The sequence below is a fragment of the Brassica napus genome, chromosome A4, assembly GCF_020379485.1.
Source record: "Brassica napus cultivar Da-Ae chromosome A4, Da-Ae, whole genome shotgun sequence".
In the NCBI taxonomy this organism is placed as follows: Eukaryota; Viridiplantae; Streptophyta; class Magnoliopsida; order Brassicales; family Brassicaceae; genus Brassica; species Brassica napus.
This window is the reverse complement of record NC_063437.1, coordinates 14052526-14080218: the sequence shown is the minus strand read 5'-3', so window position 1 is coordinate 14080218 and position 27693 is coordinate 14052526. Positions and strand designations below refer to the sequence as shown.

Below are 27693 nucleotides of genomic sequence, written 5' to 3'. Positions count from 1 at the left end.
ATAAAAGTATTGAATAAAATATTTAAAAGTTAAAAAATGTAGTGAGCATGTCAAAAATGAAGTTAGACGAAGTAAATTATTTTGTCTTGAAAAATTCAACATGTTGAATGATGATAAACTGAGAACTAAATACACCACAAGTCACATTCTAGAAATTAATAGGTTTTCATACCATATAGTTATTAAAATGAATTATTTATTTATTTCTTTTAATTTCTATACAAAATTTTGCCGTTTTATCTCTACAAATAGAGATTAGGTTCTTTTAATTTGGAAACAGAAAAAAAAATTGTAGATACTATTCATGACAATTATGTCATACACATTAAAACCGTAATAACACTGACTTTCACATTCCCATGCTATTAACACTATTCATTATTATATCAAAATATATAATGTGTTCATTTTCTCAAGAAATAGTTTTCAAATTTAAACAAACTTAAATATATTAAAAATTTAACCACTTTGACAATATACCTCCATATTCCAACTTTGCAATCATATATTTTTGAACTTTTAATATCTTTAGTAAATTTAAAATTTAATTTAAATTTAAAATTTTAATATCTTAGTGGATTTCATTTGAAACTATTTATACCTCTCCTAAATACCAAACACTAAATTCTAATTACTAAAACATAAACCAAAATATAAAAATAATATATATTTGTAATATTTTTAATTAAATTAAAAATTAAAAATAATATATAATATTTTATTATGAAACCATATTATATAAATATGAATAATGGAATCGACTAGCAAACTAAAAATAAATTCAACTTGTAAAATGGATAAATTGTATTCTATTATATTTCTAGTTTTTGGAAAGTTATATAGTATGGACTTACAGTTTTAATTAATAACTATTTTATTTTAAAATATATGTATATTTCTGTTTTAAAAACTTCAAGTGATGATATATCAAAAAAAATTAAAATTTTCAGACATTTTAAAATTAAATAATTGGCAGTTAAAAAGTTATGAGATTAATAAGATAGATGGGGTGGAGAAGTTATAGACAAATAAAATAAGCAAAGTACAATTTGGTATGTATTGACAAAAATATATTTTTGTCAACCTTTTAATTATATGGTGAATTATAAAAAAAATGTTGGTTATATCAACCAATTTCTCTTGACTGTATATTAGAGAATAAAAAGATAATTAACAAAGGAAAAATTATATTTCTGAAACTATATTTTCAGTTTATTAAATTATGTTTTAGTAAATAGGGTTCATATAATACTTTATTTATTTATTTTATGGATTCCATCTTTAAAATTCAATATTTTTTTTTGATAATTTAAAAAGATTACAGATAAAATCAAGAGTAAAGATATATCGTATAGCCCAACTATCATTCTTACTATTTGCAATTTTGGATTTTTGGGGCTTGTTGGTGTTGGTCTTCCGCCAACGAAGGAAAGTGAAGAAACTAAGTGTAAAAGTAATAATTAAATTAAAGGCAAGAATAAACTGATGCAAATCAACAAATTAAAAGCAGTTATATTGTCAAAACATAAAAATAATTAACAAAGATGGCAAACCTGTTAACAGTCTTTATATACCTCGCTCCATCATCAATAGGCCTTATTCACTCTCAAATATCAAGATCTTTGGAGTCTTGTGCGTTGCGTCTTTTAGCTCATGAAACGAAACTCTATATATCAATTAAAATGTTCTGTCCCCTTTGCATGTAAGAGAGATAAACAAACCGACAAAAGCCATAAAGAAAGGTGACTCTCTGAATGAGCAAGAGATAAGGCTCCTCTTATCTTCTCATCAGATCTTTGTTTCTTTCTTCTTCTTCTTTTTTTTTGCTTTTTTGGTTATGTTTTTCTCGATTTAGACAAAAACCCTAGACTTGATTTTCCAAAAGGTGTCTTAAATAGTATCTCTTTCCTCTATTCATGTTTGTGTGTTTTCTCTCTATGGTTCCTTGTCTACTTTAGTTAAAACCCAGATCTAACCTTTAATCTTCTCATCGTTTCACTGATCTCGTGATTAATGTTCTCTTTTTCATGTTGTAGATCTCTGGAGATGGAAGAACTGCGAGTGAATGAGTTGGGACAAAAGAAAAACATAGCAACTGACAGAAGAGAGTGAGCACACAAAAGTAATCTGCATATACTGCATTTGCTTCTCTTGCGTGCTCACTGCTCTTTCTGTCAGATTCTAGTGCTGATCTCTTTGGCCTGTCCTTGTTCTCTTTGTCTCAATCTCTCTCTCTCTCTCACATACGCAATCTCTCTCTACTTCTCTTGTTCATCTCAAATAAAGGTAAGCTTAATATGCGATTTAAACGATGGCTTGTTCCTTGTATAGATCTGATTGCATGCGAGGTGATAGCTTTAAACTTTCACCATTCATTATAGTTTAATGTATGGGTAGTATCGAGAAAGCTTAATCTATGAGTTTACGCGTGGTTAAATGAAATTAAGCAAGTTAACCTAGTTTTTAATAGGCTGGTCCTTAATTTTCTCGATTCATGTATATATTATACTATCATTTATTTTTCCCTTTTCTCGGGGCTTTTTAATCCCCAGCTCCCTACTTTTTATACTCAGATACATATATCATTTGATTCATGTGATCATCATATCATCTCATTTTGCGTGTATAAGATGTTCCAAGAGTACTCTGGTCATGATATTTGCATTATAAGAAAGAGTCGCCGGCTTCTTGGTTATCTAAATGGTTTGCTCGTACATTTTGATTCCACGAAGTATAATTATATAATTATTTTTTATAGTCTATACATTTACCAAAAGAATAATTATGTTGGCATATAATTAGTTGATATTTTTTAAATTAATATTTGATTCCATGTAATAATGTTACATTTGGTGGTTTGTTTTCTTAGATTAATTTGAGAACACACTATTTCTATGCAAACTAAAAAAGCCTATAGTGTATGAAGTTGTTGTGTTGGTTCCACATGTTGATGTGTCATGTCTTTCCACTTTTGTACTGTTGAGGCTGTTGAAAAATATTGTTGTTTGTCGACAAATATCTAATTAATTTTCGGTCCTACTGTTACAAGTTCTATCTTTCGGTTAACTGATGAGTCGTTGGGCTGAAACCATGGTGATACTGATACCGGTGAGAATTGTGTGGTCAGACGTGTGTATCACATCGGAAGCGATCTTTGTATATAATGCAATCGTTGTGATGTTTGCGTCTCAAATGCACAATATGTTCTAGCTTTAATTAGCTAAGTCAGTACTCAATACTAATATTGTTGAAGCAATTGGGAAATATGAACCATATTGTGTATGGATTTCTGAGTTGAATGATTTAAAATTAGTTGGTTCCAGCTATGTTGGTTCGTTTGTGTGCATATACATGCGCTCTCTAGGTTAAGTAGAATATTTTTTTTTTACTTCAAATCTATTTGTTAACTGTAGGAAACGTAAAATTCAAACGGATTTTATTTTTTGCTTGTAATTTTTTTTTTAAAGAACGTTCATTTGAAAGAAAATTGTATTATGTTACAACATGCAAATGCGGCTCTAGACTCAAAGACAAACAAGTACAGTCGAGGCCAAGATCGTTGAGTAACTTAACTAAAGCCGTAAAGCGTGCTCATTGTGAACTCGATCGAAGAGTTAGATAAGTGCATAATTTTTCAAAAACAAAGAAAAATTTGTTAGGGATTTTAGTTTATTTTTATTGTATATCTTCGCCGGTTCGTTAGAACTAAACATCTCATTCGAAAATGCGTAAACCAAACACAATTTTTTTCTCTCTCATTTTCCCTTCGTTCTATTACCATATCTTTCAGATCAAACTACTTTTGAGCTATACTCTAAATGATTCTCTTGATTTCAACCACGCAAAATTTCGTTTTACACCATAGATGGCTCTATCCAGATGTGCCCATGAAGATCACGGTGTTAATGAACGCACACATGGCTAGATCTTGTGAAAAAGCTAGGCAACGCCGCAGCGCATATACAATATTGTATGTATTTAACTTTCGGAGATTTTCTCTCATCTGTGGTGAGTACCTTGCAACGACCAACAACATAAGACATGCATGTATATAACAACGCAAGAACATCAAATTTTCTGACGAAACGGAAAATTATATTGTATAAACAGAAGATTTTAAAGTTGTAATGTATTGAAAAGGGGTTCTTTTTGAGCGAGCAAAAAGAATGTCGTGCATGAGAGAGGCTGTGTATAGACAGGTAAATTTTATCACCACTAACCTAATGGAGACTAGAATGATTTTCTGGATTTGGGGTTGAATAGCTCTGGGCTTAGTGAGGTTGAGTTGAGACATTTCAGGGATATAGTTTGAAAAGTTAGACCACCGATTTCACTCTCCTTTTTAGAAGGCCAAGACAAACAAGAAGATCTACAGTTTCTCCTTTGCACTCTAATAGTTAAATTCCTGCTTAGAAATCACCACCGTACACATAAATAAACACAAGACCGAGATGAATTTACCAAAATGGCATGGACGGAAAGATTAAAATCCGTTGATAGCCAAATATATCTTCTAATTTGCGGCGACAGTTGTAATTTACCAGTTGGTTTGAATTTAGATAATTCGTATAACAGATATAATTTGTAAAATAGAGTTGTATACATCTATATAAGTAAATCAATATAAAAACTTGTATTGAATTATAGTATGTTTGTTTGACATTTTTCAAACGTAGTTTTACGTTATGTTGGACTTTAGAATATTCACAATAGTAAATTATCTCAAATACAATAATATAATTTAGTTATTTTGATTACTTTTTAAAAAATTGTCTAAGAAACCTTTCTTTCTTTCTTCTACTTACTCTATTCTCTAATTGTTACAAAATAGTGATAAAAATTATAGAAATTTTCTTATTAATTTCATTTCCTTCAAAAATATATTTAAACACTTATTTTTTGTTTGTTTTCAAAGTAATAGCTTGTTAGCTATCAAATAATAACCATTTAAAATTATATCATACATTTTCCACAAAGTTTGAATACAAGTGAAAAAGTTATGAGGTTAGTATATATATATATAGCCTCTAAATTTTATTATGGTCTCTAAATATATATACATATATGATCTCTGAATATATTATATTTTCTGATACGTTTTAGAAAAATTTAAGATTTTGGCCGCAAATGTAAATCCAAACATAAAATGGTAGTAAAAATTGTTAATTTTTAAATAAATGAATCTATATTATTAAAAGGGAAAGATTTTTAAAAAATCCACTTATACAAAGTTGTTGGACCCATTCATTAATAATATGTTTTATTTAATATTTATCTTAATCAATCAAAATATCTCTACTCCTACTTAATCAATCAAAATATCTCTACTCTTATTTATAAGTAAAATCATTAATCTAACAATTTTGAAGAATAGGTACGGAAATTAACTAAAACTAAAAATATATATAATAAAATTTTGTTATTTAATATAAGTTTAGAAACTATTTAAAACCCTATAAATCTTTACTTTTAAATTAGCCAAAAATCTGCTAATTAATCTTGGTTCTCATAAACTTAACGAATGTAACTATTATAAAATACACATAAAATATAAGAAATATAGGCATCGAATATTCGTATTTGGAACAGATCGGTTCATTTTGGGTATAGATCCTTAAAGTCCTAGACATTTGGACCCAATTAGGTATTTGAAAACATTTGGTTTGGGGTTTAGGTTGGTTTCTTTCAGGTCCGAATCTATAATTCAAATACATGTAAATAACTCTAACTTTTGGATACATAACGGGTCTGATCAGTTCTAATATTTTAAACCCGAAAAGATTTGAAATATCTAAAAAAATCTAAAAAATACACGAAAACCCAAAAGATACTTGACACAAAAACATACCTGAAAACTCAAACGAATATCCAAAATATTAAAATATCTAAAAAGACCTAAAAATTTACCTCAAAATCTGATCCGAAAACCAAAAAAAATACGTAAATTTATATCAAAATGCGATTTTTTAAATAAAATTTTACCTAAAACCCGAAACTATAACAAAAATCTAAACATGAAAATTTTAAATTATCCGTAATTTCAAAAACATATTCAAAATATTAAAATATACCTAATAAATAAAAACTATTTTGGATAATTTGGATACTCGATTGGATCTCGAATAAGACATGGACTCGATAAAAACTTGCGGTCCAAAAACTACCCAATAGGTACTTTGTCATGGATCCATACAAAAGTCGAATCTGTAAACTAATTCATAAATTATACAAAATTTAAAATTTCTCTTCGATATAATACGACTTTCTAACATAATAATGTACAGCATCACTAAATACTATTTCATATCAAAATTTGTGTATCATCCAAAATAATATGCGTTTTCGAAGCACGGATTAAAATCTAGTTTATTGTCTTAATTGTTAAAATATGAAGAATCCATCAAACTACCAAGAGAATCAGTGCCAGACAAAAAAGGAGGAAGATCCGGTCGCCATTTTTACCACTGAGTTTAAGTTGATGACATAATTATAACTATCCGATCAAATAGAACGTAAAAAATGAAAACTCCTCTATAAAGTCAAGAAACATTTAACGAAAACAAATACTAACATAAAAAAAAAAATTCAAGCATTTCTTTTTAAATATTTTTAGGGCCAAGTAGAAAAGGTCACATCTGGCCTTACCAAAAAAGATATTTCATTGAAATTCTATCGGGACAAGTTATTATTTTTTATTAATCCGTATCCACTTCAATACATGCGTAGCATTAACGACTCGATTACACGTCAATTTCACGTCGTCCACTATTTCAGTAGTGTATAATAGTGAGATTTTTTAAAAACTTTCACGCTTATTAAAAATATTTATATTATTTAATTTTATTATACAGTATCTAATAACCAACCAATAAGATTTACTCAAATTAAATATTTTCAATTTATGCTTTTAAAGTATCCAAATTATTTACATCGGTTGATAAAAACAACTTAAAATTTTATAAAACTTACTTTTGTAGAATAGAAAATTTTTAAAAAAAAATATTTTTTGAAAACTGAGGAAGTATATGGTAATAGAACGGTTTGGTTTGGTTTAAATAAAAAATAAACATAGAAATTTAAATTATAGGAGTAAAAATGAATTTCTTTGAGAAGCTAAGTAGGTAAAACAGGGGAGAGGTTATATTCCCTGAATCCTTGTTTACCTTATAGATTGGTTGTTTTAGTCTCTTCTCGGTATCGGTACGGCAGTGGCGTTAATGGCGAATCCGTGAGTAAAACAGGTTTAGCATCCTTGTTGTGAAGAAGTTGGTTGGTGTCACCTCTCCATTTCCAGTTGTGAAGGAGTCCTCGCTGCAGCTTTTAATAAGAGTTTGTCTTTTTCCTGGTTTATTCGCTGATCTCTGGTTTCTTCGGTGGCTTCTTCTTGGATGGTTGAAGCAGTATAAAGAGGTTGAGGTTTTGGTTCAATCGGATGAAGTTGCGGTTTTGTAGGACGGTTGGTCCCGGGTGTTTTGGTTCTTAGACCCATGGTTCGGGGTCGTTGTGTGTGTGGTGCTATTCGGCGTGGTTCTGGCTTTTCATCGTGGATAAGAGGTTCAGGTGATTTCGGTTCTGTTAAATTATTTTCGCCACTTATCCGCTTGGTTGACTGTGGTCTTGTGAAAGACTTCCAGTTATTTTTGGCCTTGACTTTGTTATTTATGGGTTTGTTAAAGGATTTTATGAAGGCTTAGTTGTAAGAATTTGTGTTTGTATAAGTTATGTTGTAGTCTGGTTTTTAGTGTCCTCGTATGGGTTTTAGTGTCCTTTCTATGGACTTTTGTTTCCGGAGATATCAACGTGTTCCGCTGGCTTTTGTATTCTATCCGGTGTTTAATATAATCAATTGAACGAAAAAAAAAAAGAATTTCTTTTGTTTTCTGTTTTTTTTTGTCTTGGAACAATGAAATCGATGACAAAATACTATGTGTTGTTTCAACGTATTATATTATTATGAATGATGAGTTATTATATACTCCCTACTCCTAATTGCTTTGCCAGATCTTACGGACATATCATATTATTTGGATAAGATCAGACAGAACATTTCTTCCCCCACTTCACTTAGTCGTCGCATATTAAAATAAGTTATACAACTTCATAAACAAATCATTTCCATATGTATATATAACCAAGTAAGAAATATCATATAGTTATCTTCACATCATACTTGTGAGACCAAGTCCCACGGACAAATGGAAGAATCCAAAACTGTCCTCTTCGACAAATACACGATCGGAAAACTCCTCGGCACCGGTAACTTCGCCAAGGTGTACCACGGCACAGAGATATCTACCGGCGATGAGGTGGCAATCAAAGTCATAAAGAAAGACCTCGTGTTAAAACGTCGAGGCATGACGGAGCAGATCGAGAGAGAGATCGCCGTCATGCGACTCCTCCGCCACCCAAACGTCGTGGAGCTCCGTGAAATGATGGCGACGAAGACGAAGATCTTCTTCATCATGGAGTACGTCGACGGAGGAGAGCTTTTCGAGAGGCTGGATAAAGACGGGAAGCTCCCGGAGGATCTTGCGCGGAAGTATTTTCAACAGCTGATCTCCGCCGTTGATTTTTGCCACAGCCGCGGCGTTTACCACCGCGATATCAAGCCGGAGAATCTGTTGCTTGACGGACACGGCGATCTTAAGGTTACGGATTTCGGATTGTCAGCGTTGATGATGCCGGAGGGGCTCGGCGGAAGACGCGGCAGCAGCGACGATCTGCTCCATACGCGGTGCGGGACTCCGGCTTACGTGGCGCCGGAGGTTCTCCGGAATAAAGGATACGACGGAGCTATGGCGGATATTTGGTCGTGCGGCATCGTTTTGTATGCGCTCCTCGCTGGCTTCTTGCCGTTTATCGACGAAAACGTCATGACCTTGTACACGTAAGTCCTAACCGGTTAACTAATCCAAACCGTTAACTTTTATTCATTAGAAACATTCTTCTACCACATTTTTTTTTTTAAAATACAAAATTCAAGAGCCTCTTCTTATTGATAAAACATTGTTAAGTTGGGAACTAGGTGCATCTCTCGTTGAAGATTAAAGGAAACATTTTTTTTTTCTAAGGACGTACTTTGAATTGTTTCTAAAAGCTAGAGAGTAAATAAAACCTAAAATAAAAATTTGGAAGTTTAATAGGTTACTATATTAACAGATTCTATCACCTATCTTTTTGGAACTAATTTTCTAAAAATTATATAGAAAATGGTTTTTTTTACCAAAGAATAGATAAGTATCCTTAAACTTTGAAATACCATACACAATTTTAATCATAAATTACAACAGTACTTTTATTAATTCATTATTTTAGATTATTAAAATACTAGAGATATGAAGATGGTTTTAGGTTGTGTCCATTGTTGACAAAAAAAAAAAGGTTGTGTCCATTATGAATATGAGTTTTTTTTAATACAGCTCATATCCTTCTTACATTTTTGTTTTATACTTGTATATACTAAAATAATGATATATGATAATTCAATTTATTCTAAAAAATACAAGATTCGGTTCCAGCTTGAGACAGGTATTCAAATAATCTATTTGATAATGCCAGAGTGCCAGTAACGGGTTATCAAGTTCGGCTTGCAACTAGAATCTAACCAATATATCAGTTTTTTTATTCTTCTGCAATTATTAAACAATGACGCACTAGATGTAATTCTAAAGTAGTTTTTGATGAATACAATTTATAACGGGGTTTTAGTCAAAAATAATATGTAACGGGTTATCTAACCGGGTCAGGCTACTATCGCGTTTCTTATATCTAAAACTTGGTTTTGTTGAACCGGATATTGAATCTATCAAAAGTAAAGTTGTTTAACCGGTTATCAAACTCTCGGCATTGTGTATGGTTTGACTGAAGCTCTCGTGTGCATTCTATGAACAGAAAGATCTTCAAGGCGGAAATCGACTTCCCGCCATGGTTTTCTACAGAATCGCAGGAACTGATCTCAAAACTGCTCCTGTCGGATCCTGAACAACGGATCACAATGTCGGAGATCAAACAGTTCCCATGGTTCCGTAAGAATTTCACACCGCCGGAAGCTTTTTCCATCGACGAGACACTCCCATCTCCACCGCCAGAGCCACCGTCAAAGAAGAACAAGAAACACCTGAACGTTGATGAAGAAGACGGCGGATCTTCTCCGAGATCCTTCAACGCCTTCCAACTCATCTCTTCAATGTCCTCGGGTTTCGACCTTTCCAGCTTATTCGAGATAAAACGAAAGCCGAAGAGGATGTTCACGTCGAAGTTACCGGCGATCACGGTGAAAGAAAGGCTAGAGGAAGCGGCGCCGGAGATGAACATGAGGGTGAAACACGTGAAAGACTGCAAGATGAAGCTGCAGAGTAGAACGGAAGGTCGGAAAGGGAGGCTCTCGGTGACGGCGGAGGTTTTCGAAGTCGCTCCTGAAGTCTCCGTCGTCGAGTTTTGTAAAACCTCCGGCGACACTTTGGAGTATACGTTGTTTTGCGAGGATGACGTCAGGCCAGCTCTTAAGGACATCGTCTGGTCATGGCAAGGCGATGATGACGACGACCATGTTAACACTCATGATAATGATAACTTAATAAATTAATAATACTTCATGAGCTGTAAACACTCCAAAACTTTTTTTTGGCACTGCATGCGAGAGAGAATGTCTTATTGTGAAACTTCTTATTATCATAATTTACATTATAATAAAATATATAACACTTGTTATCGTACGTAAAATGTATACAAACCCATAACCGGAATATTCAGTGTCAATTACCGGTCATTTCACAATCAGTCTGTGTGTAGGTACTCTCTCATGATCAAAGTTATTAAGAAGCAACCAACTTTTTGATTCCCTGCAAAACAAAACGAAAATGTTTTGTTACAAATCAGGAATCAAACCAAAATGAACTGAACCGGAAGTATTAGCGTGTTAATTGCACCTCGATTTGGAAAGGGGATGTGGATACCTCTCAACGACCGTTTCCCTTTTTATCAGTCAAGAACTTCTCAAAGTTCCATTTAATCATTACCCTATTGAGATGAAAGAAGTTTTTATCAAGTTGCACCAAAGACAGACATCAAACTCAGCTATTAAAATAAAGAAGATTTCATTAAGTTGACGTTGGAAGCTGCCCAAGGAATAATTCAAATTCAAATGTGATGTTATTGTGTTGGCAACAAGGTCTTCATGAACCTTCGCATGACCCTAAACTAGCCTACAATGTCTTGATATCAAACATCTCCTGAGAGCAGACAAATTAACTTCCAACCCTTGTTGAATTGAGTGCAGATGTTCAAAGAAAATAAGGATCGCATGAACTCTTTGGTGGGAGAAGAAAGCCAGTCACTACCAACAAGGAGATGTACAAGCAGAAGGATAGGATGGTGTGGAAACAAGAAGATTATCAAGAGACATGTCAAACACACTAAGCCTTAATTTCTTGAAGAAATATAAAGTTGTGGAAACAAATACTACTATTGAATGCAAGCAAGCCATGTACACTTCCTTCACAATGATCGTGAAAGGAGAGACAAATGCCACACAATCCTGTCAAGATGAGGTGGTAATAATGAGTGATCTAGCACCTCTCATCAAAGCCCTCAAGGACATCCTATCTTCTAAGAAGTCTGATAAACGTTATCTTGCTCTTCTTAACACACCTAGGAAACTTGTTATAGATTCAAGAGAGTCACTCATATATAGTGATCAGAATCTTATCAAGGATATTAGGCCAGCCAATGGTAGTGTTGTAGTAATGGAGATAATATAAAAGGGATAAGAAACTTAAGTTTGTTTGATATAGAATCTAGTCCATTCTATTTGCGTAGTTTTTTACATTTGTTCAATAGAGAATCTAGTCCATTCTATATGCTTAGTTTTACCTCAAATGTACTTTTAATAAGGGAAGCAATATCTAATTTTAATTTTCAAGCTATCTTTGGCCTAATGTAGAGTTGCAAAATCTTAGGATATAGAAGGTATTTGGAGTAGGAGTCACTAAGGATGATCTATATCATTAGGCCTAAGTTCTCCATTCAGGGCCAGTTCAATGGTGTCATGGGCCCTGGGGCAAATTTTTTTTTTAATTTTCAAACTATTATATTCTTTAAAAAATCTGATAGATATATATATATTTTTAAAATACCAGAAGTATTTTTAAAAATAAATCTATGAAAATAAAAAAATACTTTCATATAAAAAAATTGGACTCCTTTTTTTTTTATTTTTAATATAAAAATACATGTATTTTTTTTAAAAAAAATTAGACCCTTATCTATTAAAAAATAGAGAGACAACGGATTGGACCCGGAGCGGTCGCACCTCTCGTCCCCCTATCTAAGCCGACCCTGCCTCCACTAAGGATGATCTGTATCATTAGAGCTGGAAATTTTAATCATTACCCGCAGGCCCCACCCCGTTTGATCCGCCGCGGGGCGGGTACGGGTCAAACCATTTGAAATTTTTAAATTGTGAGTGTGGGTGCGGGTCGAGATTATTTTGAGCGGGGCGGGTGCAGGTCAACCGAATTTGAGTCACGGGTACCCGCCAACCCGCAAATTAAAAAAAGTTTTTTTTTTCAAAAAAAAAACAATTTTCGTAAAATATATAAAAATACAATAAATATTTATATAATTTTAATTATAAATATATTATTTTAATATTATTTTTTAAAAATAATTATTATATAAATAAAAAATAATTATTTTTAATTAAAATAATTATTATATAATTAGAAAATAATCATTTTTCATTAAAATAACTATTTTTAATATAATTAATATTACCCGCGGATTTGGCGGGTTACCCGTGGGTTTTGGCGGGGCGGATGCGGATATGAAATTTTTTGGTTGCGGATTATGCGGGTCGAGTTTTTGAATCGGAAAAATGATTCAACCTGCGGCGGGACGGGGCGGGTCGGGGCGGGTTGACCCGCGAACCCAGCACTATGTATCATCTCCAAAAGCCTAAGTCCTCTGTCCCTAATACTTCATGTTATACTAGGGCATATGTTGTATGTTATAGCACTATTTGGCATGTTAGATTATTCATTCCATTTACATGCATTAGGACATCTCAACTCTATTTTTTTCTTCTAAAATAAAGTAAAAGTGAATATGGAGTAATAAATGCTCCAACCCAACTTCATATCTGTTTTTTGTTTATTCATCAGTCCATTATAGAGTGAGAAATGTAATAGCGTTAAAGCATTTTTACTCCATATTTACTTTTACTCTATTTTGAATGAAAAAAAAATAAAATTTTACATTGGAGATGCTTTTAAAACAAATGATGGATTATTTATGATGTGAATCATTATTGGCAAGCATTGTGAATATGCTTTCCAACATCTTCAAACATTTATGAAAAAATGTTTAGATTTAGTGTAATGTGTGGAGGATTTCCATGCGTTTTTAAGAATAACCACAATTACTTTGTTAGTATTATTTTTTTTATTAAAACTTTGTTATTTTTATAGATGAAAAATAAAAATATACATAATTAAATTACTTTGTTATCATAGAAGGTCATCCGTCTGGGTGAACACAAATATCTAATACCACGACAAAGCAGTAGCATATATCATACAAGTGATTTGCTCTTTTGCACATTTTTCTCTTGAACAAGTGGTCATTAATACAATTTCTTCTTTCTATAAGAGTTTTGAATAAATATTTTTACCACCAAGCACTTCATAATACTTTTTTCTAAAAATATCTCAGTTGTATACATTCTTTAAAAATTTGCGTTTTATAATTTAAATCTTATATATATATATATATAGCTGTATTTAAAATTGAGTCTCGCGGGAATATAGTTTTATGAAAAAATGGCACTTTCAAGTTTCAATAGCATTAGGCAGTTGATGAGTTTGACTAACTTCTGCAGGAGAACCTAATTTTTGCAAATTTCCCAATGTACATATATTTATTTATACAAGACAAAATGTGTTGGTCTTAGATCCATACTTTATATTAGTGGTTTTAGTTAAAATACTTTTCACAATACGTGCTTTCATACCATATAGGTTTAAAGCAACGACAAACCGTTTATATGAAAGGTAAGATTGAGTAATGCCCCAGAAAAAGACATTACTATTTACCACATCCAGCAAACCCACAATTAGTTTTTTTTATTTGGCTGTTTCCTTTGATAAAACACACACATTCTGGAAGCTGTAATGACGAAGAAAAGAAGCTGTAAAGATTTAGTTAAAGTTCTTGGCAAAAAAAAAAGATTTAGTTAAAGTTTAAACAAGAAAAAGGGTTTAAAAAGTTAAAACCTTTCGTTTCGTTTCGGCAAAGAAAAAAAAAAGAAAAAGGAAAACACTTTCTCGAATTTCCTTTTTATTTTATTTTTATTATTATATTTTCCTTAAAAAAGGATTTTGTACATCTGATCTATCTCAAAGTAGCTTCAAGTTGGTTGGTCTTCTCGTCCCGATCGAGTTTCTTTGGTTCTCAGAAAGGTCTTTCCTTTTTCTTCTACCTCTATAGATTGTAAGTTGCTATCTTTCTTCCATAAACCTTTAGTATCTGAATCTTTTTTTGGTTGAATCGTTGTCTTCGAATCAGTTCAAACCCCTTTTGTCTTGGTCTCTGCCCTGAGTAGTTCTTCTTAGTTTGATTAGGTTCTATTGTACATGGATTCTTTAAAGCTTAGATTATTTTCTATATTTTGATTATTGAGGATAGATTCTGTAAGATTCTAATTGGTTCAAGCTTGTTTGGTTGCAGAAAAGAGATGGGGACATACCTAAGCTCTCCCAAAACTGAGAAGCTATCAGAAGAAGGTGAGAATGATACGCTCAGATATGGTTTATCCTCTATGCAAGGTTGGCGTGCAACCATGGAAGATGCGGTGAGTCAAACGGCATCGTTTACTGTAACCTTTGGTTTTATTTACTTGACTGATCTTGTTTTCTCTCGACTGTAACTGGTTGCTAGCATGCTGCAATTCTTGATGTGGATGATAAGACATCCTTCTTCGGTGTGTACGATGGTCATGGAGGTAAGGTTGTAGCAAAGTTCTGTGCAAAGTATCTACACCAGCAGGTTCTGAGTAACCAAGCGTATGGAGCTGGAGACATTGAAACATCTCTTCAAAGAGCATTCTTTAGAATGGATGACATGATGCAAGGACAGAGAGGATGGAGAGAGCTGGCTGCACTTGGCGACAAGATGAATAAGTTTAGCGGCATGATTGAAGGATTCATATGGTCACCGAGAAGCGGTGGTGACGTCAATAACCAGCCTGATAATTGGCCTCTTGAGGATGTATGTAGACCATTCTTTAATGTTTTCTATATCTTGAATAGGGAACTCTAAAGGTTGTAAACTTGTGCAGGGTCCTCATTCTGATTTCACCGGACCTAATTGCGGGTGCACAGCATGTGTAGCTCTTATTAAAGATAAGAAGCTCTTTGTTGCAAATGCTGGTGACTCACGTTGTGTGATCTCGAGGAAAGGTCAGGCTTATGATCTTTCTAAAGATCACAAGCCTGATCTTGAAGCTGAAAAGGAAAGAATATTAAACGCTGGTGGCTTTATTCATGCTGGCCGTATTAATGGAAGCTTGAATCTGACTAGAGCCATTGGTAAGCATATATTTTCCTTCCTTAGACCTTATTATTTTACGCATAGTCTTGATTTGAAGCATTGGTTATGGTTCTTTACAGGTGACATGGAGTTTAAGCAGAATAAGTTCTTATCATCTGATAAGCAAATGGTTACGGCTAATCCAGATATAAACACTGTAAGAATGCAACTGACTTTTTTTTGTATTTTTTATGCTTGATTTATTGTTTTTAGCTGATTTGTTAATGTTTTCATTCCTCAGATTGACTTATGTGATGATGATGACTTTCTTGTTGTTGCATGTGATGGAATCTGGTAAATAATTCTCCAAGTGTTTTCGTTTTATATATATAAGTTAGTTTCTTGATGATGAATTTGAGTTTGATCTCATCTTCCTCAGGGATTGTATGACAAGCCAGCAGCTGGTGGATTTTATCCATGAGCAGTTAAAATCTGTAAGTTAAAATCTGTTTCCTTTCTCTTCCTCTCTCTATATTGTAGTTTTCTTTTACTGACATTTGATATTAACTTTCAGGAAACAAAGCTTTCTACGGTCTGTGAAAAGATTGTCGATAGATGTTTGGCTCCAGACACTGCGAGTGGTGAAGGTTGTGATAATATGACCATCATCTTGATCCAGTTCAAGAAGCCTAACCCATCTGAGACCGAAGCAGAAGAAGCAAAAGAAGAAGAAGTCAAACAAGAACCAAGCCAGGAGGCCCAGGACGAGCCGAGCTCATCAAGCTAGTTGTCTTTAAAAGAGCCAAGAGGGGAGATTTGAAGTCTTATATCATTTGTCTTTGGTTCAACATTTAAAATGCTTTTGAGTGGGTTAGAGAAGCAGAAGCTGGTATTTATTGGGATTTAAGGTTTTTCTTTTACCTCAGTTTTCACTGCTTCTCTTTACTCCACAGACTCTGGTTCTAAACGGTTCCTGTAATCAGAAAACGACTTTGTATAGTTTGTCTTGTGATTTGTGGGGAAAAGTGTTGTTCTAGGATATTTTCATATTCTGATGTACGCAAAACTATTAACGAGATTGGCAAACTGTTGGTTCGTCAAAGAGTTCTATTGCTTCTATGATAGGCTCAAGAAAGTATATTACCGTAAGGGGAGAGGGAAAGGAGCGTTGGAAGAGTGAGGAGGAAGAGTGTTGGTGAGAGGAGAATAAAAGAGAGGAGAAACGTCTGTTTCGTCAAGAGTCTTTGCCGTTATGGTAGTTACATTGGAGGGAGGTGTTTAAATAGAGTCTGTAGTTCATTTGAGTCTCTTATGCTTTGTTGTAGTTAACACTAGACGATATGAGTCTATGTACAAGATCGATATGAGATCGTTGGTTTAGAGAGATACTCGACATGAGAGTGTAGCTCGAGATCATACTACAGAGTGTAACCGTTTCTCAGTGATATACAGAAGAATCTTTCATAGTCTTTAGCTCTTACTGATCTAAAGTCTATCATTGGTGCGGCGATTCTTGATCGAAACCAACGCGAAGTGCAGTGATGGTGGAGACGAGGAACGGCGGTGATCGGGAGAAGACGATGAGTGCGGAATCAGCGAAATCGTTGGATCTTCAACAACTTCAGGAGGAGGTGGAGATAGCGAAGATCAATTACGATAAGCTCGCTCGTAACGATCGTGCGACGACGGGGAAGCTCGATTCCATGGCGTCGAAGGTCGATTCTGTCGAGAAGAAGATCGAAGAGATTGCGACGGATTCGACTACGAGATTCGTCACTCTCGAACGACAGATGACTCACATTACGGGTGTTCTGGCTCGATTGGAAGATTCAGCGGTTTTCACGCAACGATCGGGGAAAGGGATTGCATCTACGTCGCAACAACCATCTGATCAGGTACCGATATTGATCTCTGATCCGGAACGATCTCCCAATCAGCTAGGTTATCGGGGAATCCATCATACTCTTGCGAATCGTGATAAAATGCTGCGTAAGATTGAAATGCCTGTATTCTCTGGTCCATTGCCTTTCGATTGGATATCGCGTGTTGAGAGGTTTTTCAGGTTCGGGAACTACAATGAAGAAGATAAGCTGCATTTAGTATCTCTGAGCTTGGAAGGTCCAGTGTTACAGTGGTTCAATGGGGAGGTTATCAGTGATCCGTTTGTGAGTTGGGACCAGTTCACACAGCGGATGCTCGACCGTTTTGGAGGCTCTATAGACAATGATCCGGCAGCCAGATTATTTCGCATTCAACAGGAGGGCGAGATTGAGGATTATGTACATGAGTTTGAGACACTGAGGAATCAAGTAAGGGGAATAGACGAGAGGAATTTGATCAAAGTGTTCTTTAACGGTCTCAAACCAGAGATGAAAGAGGTTATAAGAATGAAGGAACCAGTCACTCTAACCGAGCACAAGTTAGCGGTTTTGAAGATGCAAAGCACGGCTTTTTGTAAGGTGGTGGGTTCCGCATCTGGTACTGATACGCAGAAGGGCTTCTTTCGACAGTCATCTTCAGCTCGTACCGTTAGTAACTACAACAAGTCAAGTGGTGACGCCACAAAAGGGGCAACAGTAACACCTAAGGAAAACATTAATCCGCAAAAACATAATGTGAGACCAAGAATGCAATGTTCGGATGCAGAACTTGATCAGATGAGGAAGGATAAGATCTGTTTTCGTTGCAAAGCACCTTGGACTCCAGCGCATAACATGGTATGCCCAAACAGACAATTACGAGTGCTTACAGTGATCAACGGGTTGGAACTTGAGGTTGTAAATCATTGCGAAGAAGACACAAAGGACAATGATCAACATCAACAAGTTCTACACACGTTGTCGTTTAACTCGTATTTGGGCATAGAATCCCCCAAGACAACTAAGATGAGGGGTAGTATATGCGGCACAGAGGTGATAGTCATGCTCGATAGCGGAGCATCACACAACTTCATTTCACCCGAAGTTGTGAACAAGCTACACTTGAAAGTTTCTGCAGATAGTAGCTTGGACGTGTTGTTGGGTAATGGTGTGACTGTTAATGCTTTGGGAATTTGCAGCGCAGTCACATTTCAATTAAACAAAACCAACTTCACAAGTGACTTCATCTCTCTTGAACTGGGAAACGTCGATGTGATACTTGGCATTCAATGGCTTGAAACATTAGGTGTCTGCGAAGTGGACTGGAGGGAGCAGGTCCTTTCGTTCACCTATGAAGGGAATCGCGTGACTTTGTCAGGGGAGAAGGCCCTACATTGCACAAAGTTCTCCTTCAAGTCATTGATGCCGGTCTTTAGAGCTGGTAAGATAGGAAGGGAAGTGCTTCTTGCTACTTCTACTGCTACATCGTCGACTCCAGATATTTCACCGAAATTCCCACTGCTACTCCAAGAGTTCGCTGATGTGTTTGCGATTCCTACATCTTTACCTCCAATCAGAGGGAAGGAACACGCAATTATACTCAAGCCAGGAGTAAATGCAGTATCTGTTCGTCCTTACAGGTATCCACACGCTAGTAAAGTGGCTATGGAACAGATGGTGAACGACATGCTTGCTACTGGGATAATCCGTCCTAGTACGAGCCCTTTTTCGAGCCCTGTTTTACTGGTTAAAAAGAAAGACGGTTCTCTGCGCTTTTGCGTTGATTACAGGTCATTAAACAGAGCTACGATATTGGATAAGTACCCTATTCCAGTCATAGATCAACTATTGGATGAACTTCATGGCGCATCTGTGTTTTCAAAGTTGGATTTACGATCAGGGTATCACCAAATACGAATGGCGGAAGAAGATATTCATAAGACTGCTTTCAGAACAGTGGAAGGGCATTATGAATTTCTGGTTATGCCTTTCGGCTTAACTAACGCGCCTGCAACATTCCAAGCGCTGATGAATCAAGTGTTTAAACCTTTCCTTCGTCGGTTTGTCTTGGTATTTTTTGACGACATTCTTATTTACAGTAAAGACGAGGAGACTCATGAGGATCATTTGCGGCAAGTGTTACAAGTTTTAAGAGAACAAAGTTTGTTTGCGAATCAGAAGAAGTGTTCTTTCGGCGTTGAGACTGTTGAGTACTTAGGACATATGATTTCAGCAATGGGAGTGGCAACTGATTCAGCTAAGATTGCGGCGATGAATGATTGGCCAGAACCAAAGACAATAAAGCAGCTGCGTGGGTTTCTCGGTCTAACGGGTTATTATAGAAAGTTTGTACGGGATTATGGGACTATTGCGAGAGCTTTAACAACGTTACTAAAGAAGGATCAGTTTTTTTGGTCCCTGGAAGCACAGGCAGCCTTTGAGGGGTTGAAATACGCAATGGTTCACGCACCGGTATTAGCTTTACCGGATTTCACGAAGACATTTGTGATTGAATCGGATGCTTCGGGGTTTGGTTTAGGTGCAGTTTTGATGCAAGATAAAAGGCCGATAGCATTTTTCAGTCATGCGTTGACACCACGAGAGCAACAGAAACCAGCTTACGAAAGGGAGTTAATGGCGATAGTAATGGCTATCAGGAAGTGGAAACACTATTTGTTGGGCCGCAGGTTTCATGTTCATACCGATCAGAGGAGTTTAAAGTTTCTGTTAGAACAAAAAGAGGTGAATATGGAATATCAGAAGTGGTTAACTAAGATTTTGGGATTCGATTTTGAGATATTCTACAAGCCAGGACCAGAAAATAAAGCAGCAGATGGCTTATCAAGAAGTATGTCAGTGTCGTCCTTATTGCTCTCTTTAACGGTTCCAACAGTTCTGCAATGGGAGGATTTGTTTAAGGAAATCAGTGAGGATAAACAGATACAGGAGACGATTTCAAAAGTTCAGACAGGGGCATTACAGTCGAAGAAATATCAGGTTATTGAAGGGAAGTTGTGGTCAAAACATCGCCTGGTACTACCTAAATCATCACGTTTCATATCAATAATTCTGCAAGAGGCTCATGATAGTAAAGTGGGTGGTCATTCCGGGGTTTTGAAGACAGTTAAACGTGTGCAAGGGTCGTTTTTTTGGAAAGGAATGTTTAAACAGATTCAGCAGTATGTGGCTTCATGTGGGGTTTGTCAGACTCATAAGCACTCAACCTTATCTCCAGCAGGTTTACTTCAGCCATTGCCGATTCCGGAGAAAGTTTGGGATGATATCAACATGGATTTCATCGAAGGTCTACCGACATCTAATGGCTTCAATGTGATTTTAGTCGTGATCGATCGTTTGAGTAAATACGCTCATTTCATTAGCCTCAAACACCCATTTACGGCTTTGGATGTGGCTAGGAAATTTGTTAACGAAGTGGTGAGATTGCACGGATTTCCGAAGAGCATAGTTTCCGACAGAGACAAGATATTCTTGAGTGTTTTCTGGACAGAGGTTTTTCGTTTGGCAGGGACTACACTTAAATACAGCACAGCGTTTCATCCTCAAACAGATGGACAATCTGAGGTGTTGAACCGGTGTTTGGAAACTTATTTACGTTGCTTCAGTTCGTCTCATCCACGTTCATGGCATGCTTATTTGGCTTGGGCGGAGCTTTGGTATAATACCACTTATCATAAATCACTACAAACAACCCCGTTTAAAGTGCTTTATGGTAGGGAACCTCCTCCTTTGCTGCGTTTTGAGCCAGGGTCTACTGCGAATTACGAATTGGACTTGGCTTTACAAGAAAGAGATGAGATGTTGGAGGTTTTGAAGCAGAATTTGATGAGGGCGCAGGAGATTATGAAGGCTCAGGCAGATAGATCAAGAAGAGATGTGGAGTTTGTGGTGGGGGATATGGTTTATTTGAAGCTACAACCGTATCGCCAGAAGTCGGTGGAGAGACGTTTTTGTCAAAAACTGGCGGCGAAGTTTTATGGGCCTTATAAAGTGGTCGAAAGGATAGGTCTCGCGGCGTACAAATTACAACTTCCTGTTGCGGCTCGTATACATCCGGTGTTCCACGTTTCACAACTGAAGTTAGCGTTGGGTCCGCATGATCAGAGTAACGTTCTTCCACCGGGGAGTATTACAACAGCAGAGGAGTTGTTGGAACCAGATGATATCTTGGCTAAACGTTATGATGCGAAGGGCCTATTGGAGTTGTTAATTCATTGGAAGGGTAGATCATCTTTGGAAGATTCGTGGATGTTGTTGGAGGAATTTCGAGCGTTTTTTCCTTCTTACCAGCTTGAGGGCAAGCTGGATTTCGTTGGGGGAAGTATTGATAGGCTCAAGAAAGTATATTACCGTAAGGGGAGAGGGAAAGGAGCGTTGGAAGAGTGAGGAGGAAGAGTGTTGGTGAGAGGAGAATAAAAGAGAGGAGAAACGTCTGTTTCGTCAAGAGTCTTTGCCGTTATGGTAGTTACATTGGAGGGAAGTGTTTAAATAGAGTCTGTAGTTCATTTGAGTCTCTTATGCTTTGTTGTAGTTAACACTAGACGATATGAATCTATGTACACGATCGATATGAGATCGTTGGTTTAGAGAGATACTCGACATGAGAGTGTAGCTCGAGATCATACTACAGAGTGTAACCGTTTCTCAGTGATATACAGAAGAATCTTTCATAGTCTTTAGCTCTTACTGATCTAAAGTCTATCATTCTAATTCTCTAGATGGTATCTAACAACATTTTTGTGGAACTAGTAGCATATTTGTCTCAAAATTTAGCATATTTGTCTCAAAATTAATTTCAACAATCTCTTTCATTTTGCTTATTTAAATATTTGAAAAAATCTTACTGGGACAGACGGAACAATAATAATCTCTTCAAATTTATGGATTCTTGTTTATTTCTACATAATTCTACTGCAAATGGTAAAAATAGTAATAAAATTAACAAAATTGTCGAAAGGTAAACATTAACTTTTTACCCAAAAAAAAACATTCTTGTAAGATCAATTTTGTACAATGACTTTGTTTTCTTTCTAAACAACAAATATTTTATTGATCACCAAAAACTTGAGGTCACGAATAAAAATTATGATATACAATATCTTTTGTGGGGACAGACGGAAAATTACTAAATTATGTTTTAATATTCTACAATAAAATATTTGGATCTGGAGGAATCTTAAAATATTAGAATCTTTATAAAGTTTCTTCCTTATCGAGATTTTTTTTGTCATCTTAAAACGGAAGTCATAATTTTTTATGCTCAAGTTTTTTAGATTATCCTTCAAAATTATTAAAACACAAGTCAAAGAACAATGTTTAGTGGGAAGCGCAAACACAATGATATTTACACTTTCTGAGAAACTTGGTTAATGATGAGAGTTCAGTTGAAGCATTATGGATCAAAGGTGTAAGCAGTAGAGATATTCCACTCAACAAATAAAGAAGAATTTGTTGGAGAAAGTGGTGTCGAAGAATAAAATAAAGAAGACTAACTTTATTTGTACGTATGCAGTATGTCATATAAAACGCTCAACAAATTATCATGAAGACATATTCATTTAAATGCTCGTGGTCAAAGAAGAAGTCAGTGTGTTTCTCCCATTTGCTTTTGTCGGAAACAAAAAGATTAGAACAAAGAGTTACTACTACACACACTGGCGGAACTATATTATTAGTTTTATTGAAAATTGAGGAAATGCCTGCCCCATGCACATTCGGTTGAAAACTTTGTTATCTAAAATGGTATGCCACATGACATGTTGTCACGTTCGCTAGATCTACTCATGTAACCAAATCTTCTTAACTTTGTTTGTATGATCAAGCAGCCATTTCTTCAACAGGAGCATCACTCCCGAGCTTCTTGATGACCAGTTCATTGCTTGTCTGGTCAACATCGAGAAGAATAGTGTCATCCGCAGAAAATTCTCCTTTCAGAACTTTGTTGGCGATCTCCTTCTTCACAATCTTCTCAATAACTCGCTTCACCGGTCTTGCCCCATTGTTGGGGTCAAACCCTAGCTGAGCAAGGTGGTCCACTGCTTCTTGTGTGTACTCAAGTTTTATTTTACTCTCTTCCAACCTATTCTTGACCCGTTTCATCTGCACCCATTGGAAACAATTCATTTATACCAAACCTAAAAAAGCTAAAAATATGTAAAACCTAAAAAGACTAAAAATAAATTACATACCTGAATCTCCACGATTTTGGATATTTCTTTTGTATCCAAAGGCTGGAACACAATGTATTCGTCGATTCTGTTCATAAACTCTGGCTTGAAAGTTTTTCTTGCTAACTCCACAACTTGTTGCTTCATCGTCTCATAAACAGCCTCTTTGCGGTCTTCATTGCCCCGGAAAGTATCGAGTATGCTTTGAGCTCCTATGTTAGACGTCATTATCACAAAGCAGTTTCTGAAACTCACCGTCTTCCCTTGAGAATCAGTTACTCTACCATCGTCTAGTAACTGAAGCAAAATATTGAAGACGTCAGGGTGGGCTTTCTCGATCTCATCAAACAGAACCACCGAGTAAGGTCTCCTGCGCACAGCTTCGGTTAACTGCCCACCTTCTTCATAACCGACAAAGCCAGGAGATGCACCAATGAGCCGCGAGACGTTGGATTTTTCCATGTACTCACTCATATCGATCCTCACTATCGCGTTGTCAGTGTTGAAAAGGTATCCAGCTAGGGCCTTGGCAAGCTCGGTTTTACCAACACCTGTTGGACCCATGAACATGAAACTTGCTATTGGGCGGTTAGGGTCTGAGAGACCGGCCTTTGAACAGCGGATAGCATCTGCTATTGATTCTACAGCCTTTCCTTGACCGATAACTTTCTTGTGAAGCACGTCTTCTAAGAGAACCAGTTTTTCTTTCTCTGATTGCTGAAGATTTGATAGTGGAATACCTGTCCACTTGCTTATTATCTCTGCTATGTGGCGATCGGTTACCCCTTCTTTGAGTAGTGGCAGTTCAGACCCTCCTGACTTGGTGAGATTCTTCTCAGCTTCTTCTAACTGACTTTGGAGGGACATAAGTGTTCCATACTTAAGCTCAGCAGTACGGTTTTGACTATATTCACGTTTAGAAGATACATCAATCTGTTAAAAAAAAACATTTAAAGTGTTAGGAGTACATTAAGCATTTTGTAAACCCTAGACCGAATACTGGAATTTATTTTTTATGAATGAATGTAAAAATTTATTCAATCAAATCAAGTATGTATATTCTAAGAATGTGTAAACGCTAAACCGAATAGTGGAATTTTATTTACATCTTCTCTAAGGGAACGTAGTTTAGTAATGAGAGACTTGTCTTCCTCCCATTGCTTAATGAGTTCTTTCTGTTTATCCTTGAGCTTGGTCAAATCATTCTCCATCTCCTTTTCCTTTTTAAAGAAAGCTTCAGATGATTTAAACGTAGCTTTTCTCAAAGAAAGCTTCTCCATCTCCAGTTTGATCACAGCTTTGTCTACTTCTTCGAGTTCAGTTGGTTTTGAAGTGGTCTCCATCTTCAGCTTTGCAGCAGCTTCGTCAACCAGATCAATAGCTGAAACAAAGACATCTTATTGTAAACACACAAACATTTTCACAATAAAAAATGATTACGTGAAGTGCAAGTTTCATACCTTTGTCCGGAAGAAAGCGTTCAGTTATGTAGCGGTCTGACAAAACTGCTGCCGAAACAAGGGAACCATCTGATATCTTAACACCATGGTGCTTCTCGTACCGCTGTCTTAACCCCCGAAGAATCGAGACGGTGTCTTCAACAGATGGCTGACCACAGAACACTTGCTGAAACCTACGTTCCAGCGCTGGATCTTTCTCTATGTATTTGCGGTATTCACTTAGGGTAGTTGCACCAATGCATCGCAGTTCACCTCTTGCAAGCATTGGTTTCAAGAGGTTGCTCGCATCCATTGAATCACCTTCACAAGCTCCTACACAAAGATACTATTCATTAACTTCCAACTCCTATAAGATCATAGTATTGGCAGTGAGACGTTTTATCATTTACTAATATATAAACAAGCACCTGCACCAACGAGAGTGTGGATTTCATCAATGAACAAGAGTGTCTTCCCATTGGAAGCAGTTATTTCCTTGACTACTGCTTTCAGTTTTTCCTCAAATTCGCCTCGGTATGAGGTGCCAGCAACCAACGAACCCATGTCAAGAGATATCACCTACGTTACATTAAGCAACAATGTAACAACAATCTTCTTTTGGCCCTCTAAAGGAAAAAAAATAAGTTAAAAAGAAATATGGAGCAACCTTCCGATTCAAGAGAGGTTCAGGGACTTCCCCTTTTACAATTCGCTGGGCCAACCTGAAAAAGATTAGTACCTCTCAGCTTATGTAGTTAAGCGTCTATACATAAAATATATATGCATGTAAACCATAATATATATGCATGTAAATCACTACACAAAATTTTTTTTTGATACAACTCTTATAAAATTTTGGCATTTAGCTCAGAACCATCTCTCGCTAAAGTTTCAATTAGATAAATAATTACAAGCCTTACCCTTCTGCTATAGCAGTTTTTCCTACACCAGGTTCACCGATGATAACAGGGTTGCTTTTTGTCATCCTGCATAGTATCTGGATGCAACGCTTGATCTCATCGTCACGTCCAATTAGAGGAGGGAGCCTTCCTTGTCTAGCCATCTCCGTTAAATCAGTTCCATACTTTTCAAGTGCACTTTGATCTCCATCCTTAATGAAAGACAAAACCAAAGATCAATGAATTAATGAATTAAAATCGACACACTAAAACATGTCCAATGAAGTTTCTAGTTAAGTTTCTAACAGCTAGTATATATTAAAATAATTAAATAATAGAATAGGAGGAGAGAAGATGAAATAAGATTCTAAAAAAAAGAACCTGCAAGAAACTCTACACAGATACTTCATTGACATATGTCACATTTCAGAGCTTTACATTTTCTTTTTAATTAAAGAAATTTTATTACAAAATTGTATTACAATAATATTACTATTTTTAAGATGAGAAACTGATTTTTAGACCACCAACCGTAGACATGAAGCGGCGCGGAGAAGGGAGTTGGAGAGAAAGAGGTAACATTTGGCCACGAGAAGTAGCTTGAGTGGCTGAAGTTATGCCGTTCCTGGGAGCTCCGATGAAGGAACTTGGCCGGAGAAGAAAGGAACTTGAGTTGAAGTGAGCAGCGGCAGAGAGTGCGCGAGAACGGAGGAGGAGAGAGGGTCTCGACAAAGCATTGTGAACCTTGATGGCTGCAGAAATAGACTTCGACAATCTTCTGTACGCCATGTCAAGCTTGATTGAACAAGAAGAAGAGTGTTTGATTTTATTTTATAAAGAGGAACTGAGGAAGACAGGTTTAATTAGTGTGCTTGGCGAAGAAGCAAACGAGTGTTTGGAGAAGACGCAAACTAGTGTTTTAATGAATAAGAAAAGATTTTCGTACATACGTTTAAAAGGAAACATAATTACAGCAAAAATAGAAAAGTTAACTATGAAATTAAATCTTATGTCAGAAACGTAAATAATTATTAGCTGATGCATGTGCATGCATGAATTTAATTTGAAAATAATACAGTATATATTTGAAAATTACACAAGTTATTCTTAATATATATATATATATATATATATATATATATTTATTGAATCAACATTATAATGAGCCAGTTTCAATGCTCTTTAGCGCGCCAGGTCAGCATTTTGTGGACTCCACCTTTAAGAAAATAAAAAAATGTCAAGTCCATGGCTCGAACCCAGGTTTTTGAAATATAAATACCATCATTTATACCACTAAACTAAAAGATACTTTGTACATTGATGGCCGAAACTAATATATATAGTTATTAAGGTCGGAAGCCCTTGCTTCTTTGGTTTCCTCTGAGGGTCAGACCTACAAATGTATTATGAGTTTTATTTTAAAATGAGATTCATCACGTTATAGGAAAAAAATCTCAACTTTGCAACAATTATAGTTTTCCTATATTGTAAATTGTCGTCGTTTAACATGAGTTAGGATTCTTTCCATCATTGTCTTAGACAAGTCTGAGTTACAGAGTTGCGCCGTGTGTCTATTCATAATCTATTTTTTTCACCGGTGAACTTTTCATCTCCCCATCTTAAATCGCTTGATCATAAATGTTCCTGAGGGGCTAATGTTCCTGATTTGTAGCCCCTCTGTAAACCCTATATATATGATTCTCATCTTTGATGAACCCAATCTGCATCTCCAGAAAACTCATTGATTCCTCTTATCTTTAACCATCTTCTAAAAAATGTCTCTCTC

The 27693-nt window shown here is 35.7% G+C and overlaps 4 protein-coding genes and 1 long non-coding RNA gene across 7 annotated transcripts; 3 read left to right on the top strand and 2 right to left on the bottom strand.

Moving 5' to 3' along the window:
• Positions 1 to 1750: 1750 nt before the first annotated feature.
• On the top strand, positions 1751 to 3326 carry LOC125608028. The gene is made up of 2 exons (XR_007339046.1): positions 1751 to 2286; positions 3050 to 3326. It is a non-coding gene; the product is annotated as an uncharacterized LOC125608028 (long non-coding RNA).
• A 4686-nt stretch (positions 3327 to 8012) lies between these two features.
• On the top strand, positions 8013 to 10715 carry LOC106446708 (CBL-interacting serine/threonine-protein kinase 16). Its single transcript, XM_013888484.3, has 2 exons — positions 8013 to 8887; positions 9892 to 10715. Exons 1-2 carry the CDS (start codon positions 8196 to 8198, stop codon positions 10583 to 10585), a joined length of 1386 nt encoding a protein of 461 aa, XP_013743938.1. The 5' UTR covers positions 8013 to 8195; the 3' UTR covers positions 10586 to 10715.
• A 3562-nt stretch (positions 10716 to 14277) lies between these two features.
• On the top strand, positions 14278 to 16627 carry LOC106446709 (probable protein phosphatase 2C 21). 3 transcript variants are annotated; one of them, XM_048777732.1, is made up of 8 exons: positions 14278 to 14487; positions 14726 to 14848; positions 14935 to 15264; positions 15335 to 15584; positions 15666 to 15742; positions 15827 to 15879; positions 15965 to 16019; positions 16100 to 16627. In XM_048777732.1, the coding sequence occupies exons 2-8, from the start codon at positions 14732 to 14734 to the stop codon at positions 16310 to 16312; spliced, it is 1095 nt and encodes a 364-aa protein (XP_048633689.1). In that variant the 5' UTR covers positions 14278 to 14487; positions 14726 to 14731; the 3' UTR covers positions 16313 to 16627. The 3 variants fall into 3 exon arrangements, with proteins under 3 accessions (XP_048633689.1, XP_048633691.1, XP_048633690.1); XM_048777734.1 differs by having other exon boundaries at positions 14335 to 14478; positions 14725 to 14848; XM_048777733.1 differs by having other exon boundaries at positions 14371 to 14456; positions 14725 to 14848.
• Positions 16628 to 23219: 6592 nt separating this feature from the next.
• Positions 23220 to 23501, bottom strand: LOC125608027 (chaperone protein ClpB4, mitochondrial-like). Its single transcript, XM_048777731.1, has one exon. It carries the CDS (start codon positions 23499 to 23501, stop codon positions 23220 to 23222), a length of 282 nt encoding a protein of 93 aa, XP_048633688.1.
• Positions 23502 to 23514: 13 nt separating this feature from the next.
• Positions 23515 to 26696, bottom strand: LOC106448633 (chaperone protein ClpB4, mitochondrial-like). Its single transcript, XM_013890490.2, has 7 exons — positions 26439 to 26696; positions 25929 to 26119; positions 25676 to 25730; positions 25437 to 25587; positions 25030 to 25341; positions 24676 to 24950; positions 23515 to 24502 (listed from the first exon to the last, which is right to left on the bottom strand). The coding sequence occupies exons 1-7, from the start codon at positions 26694 to 26696 to the stop codon at positions 23546 to 23548; spliced, it is 2199 nt and encodes a 732-aa protein (XP_013745944.2). The 3' UTR covers positions 23515 to 23545.
• Between the last annotated feature and the right edge of the window lie 997 nt (positions 26697 to 27693).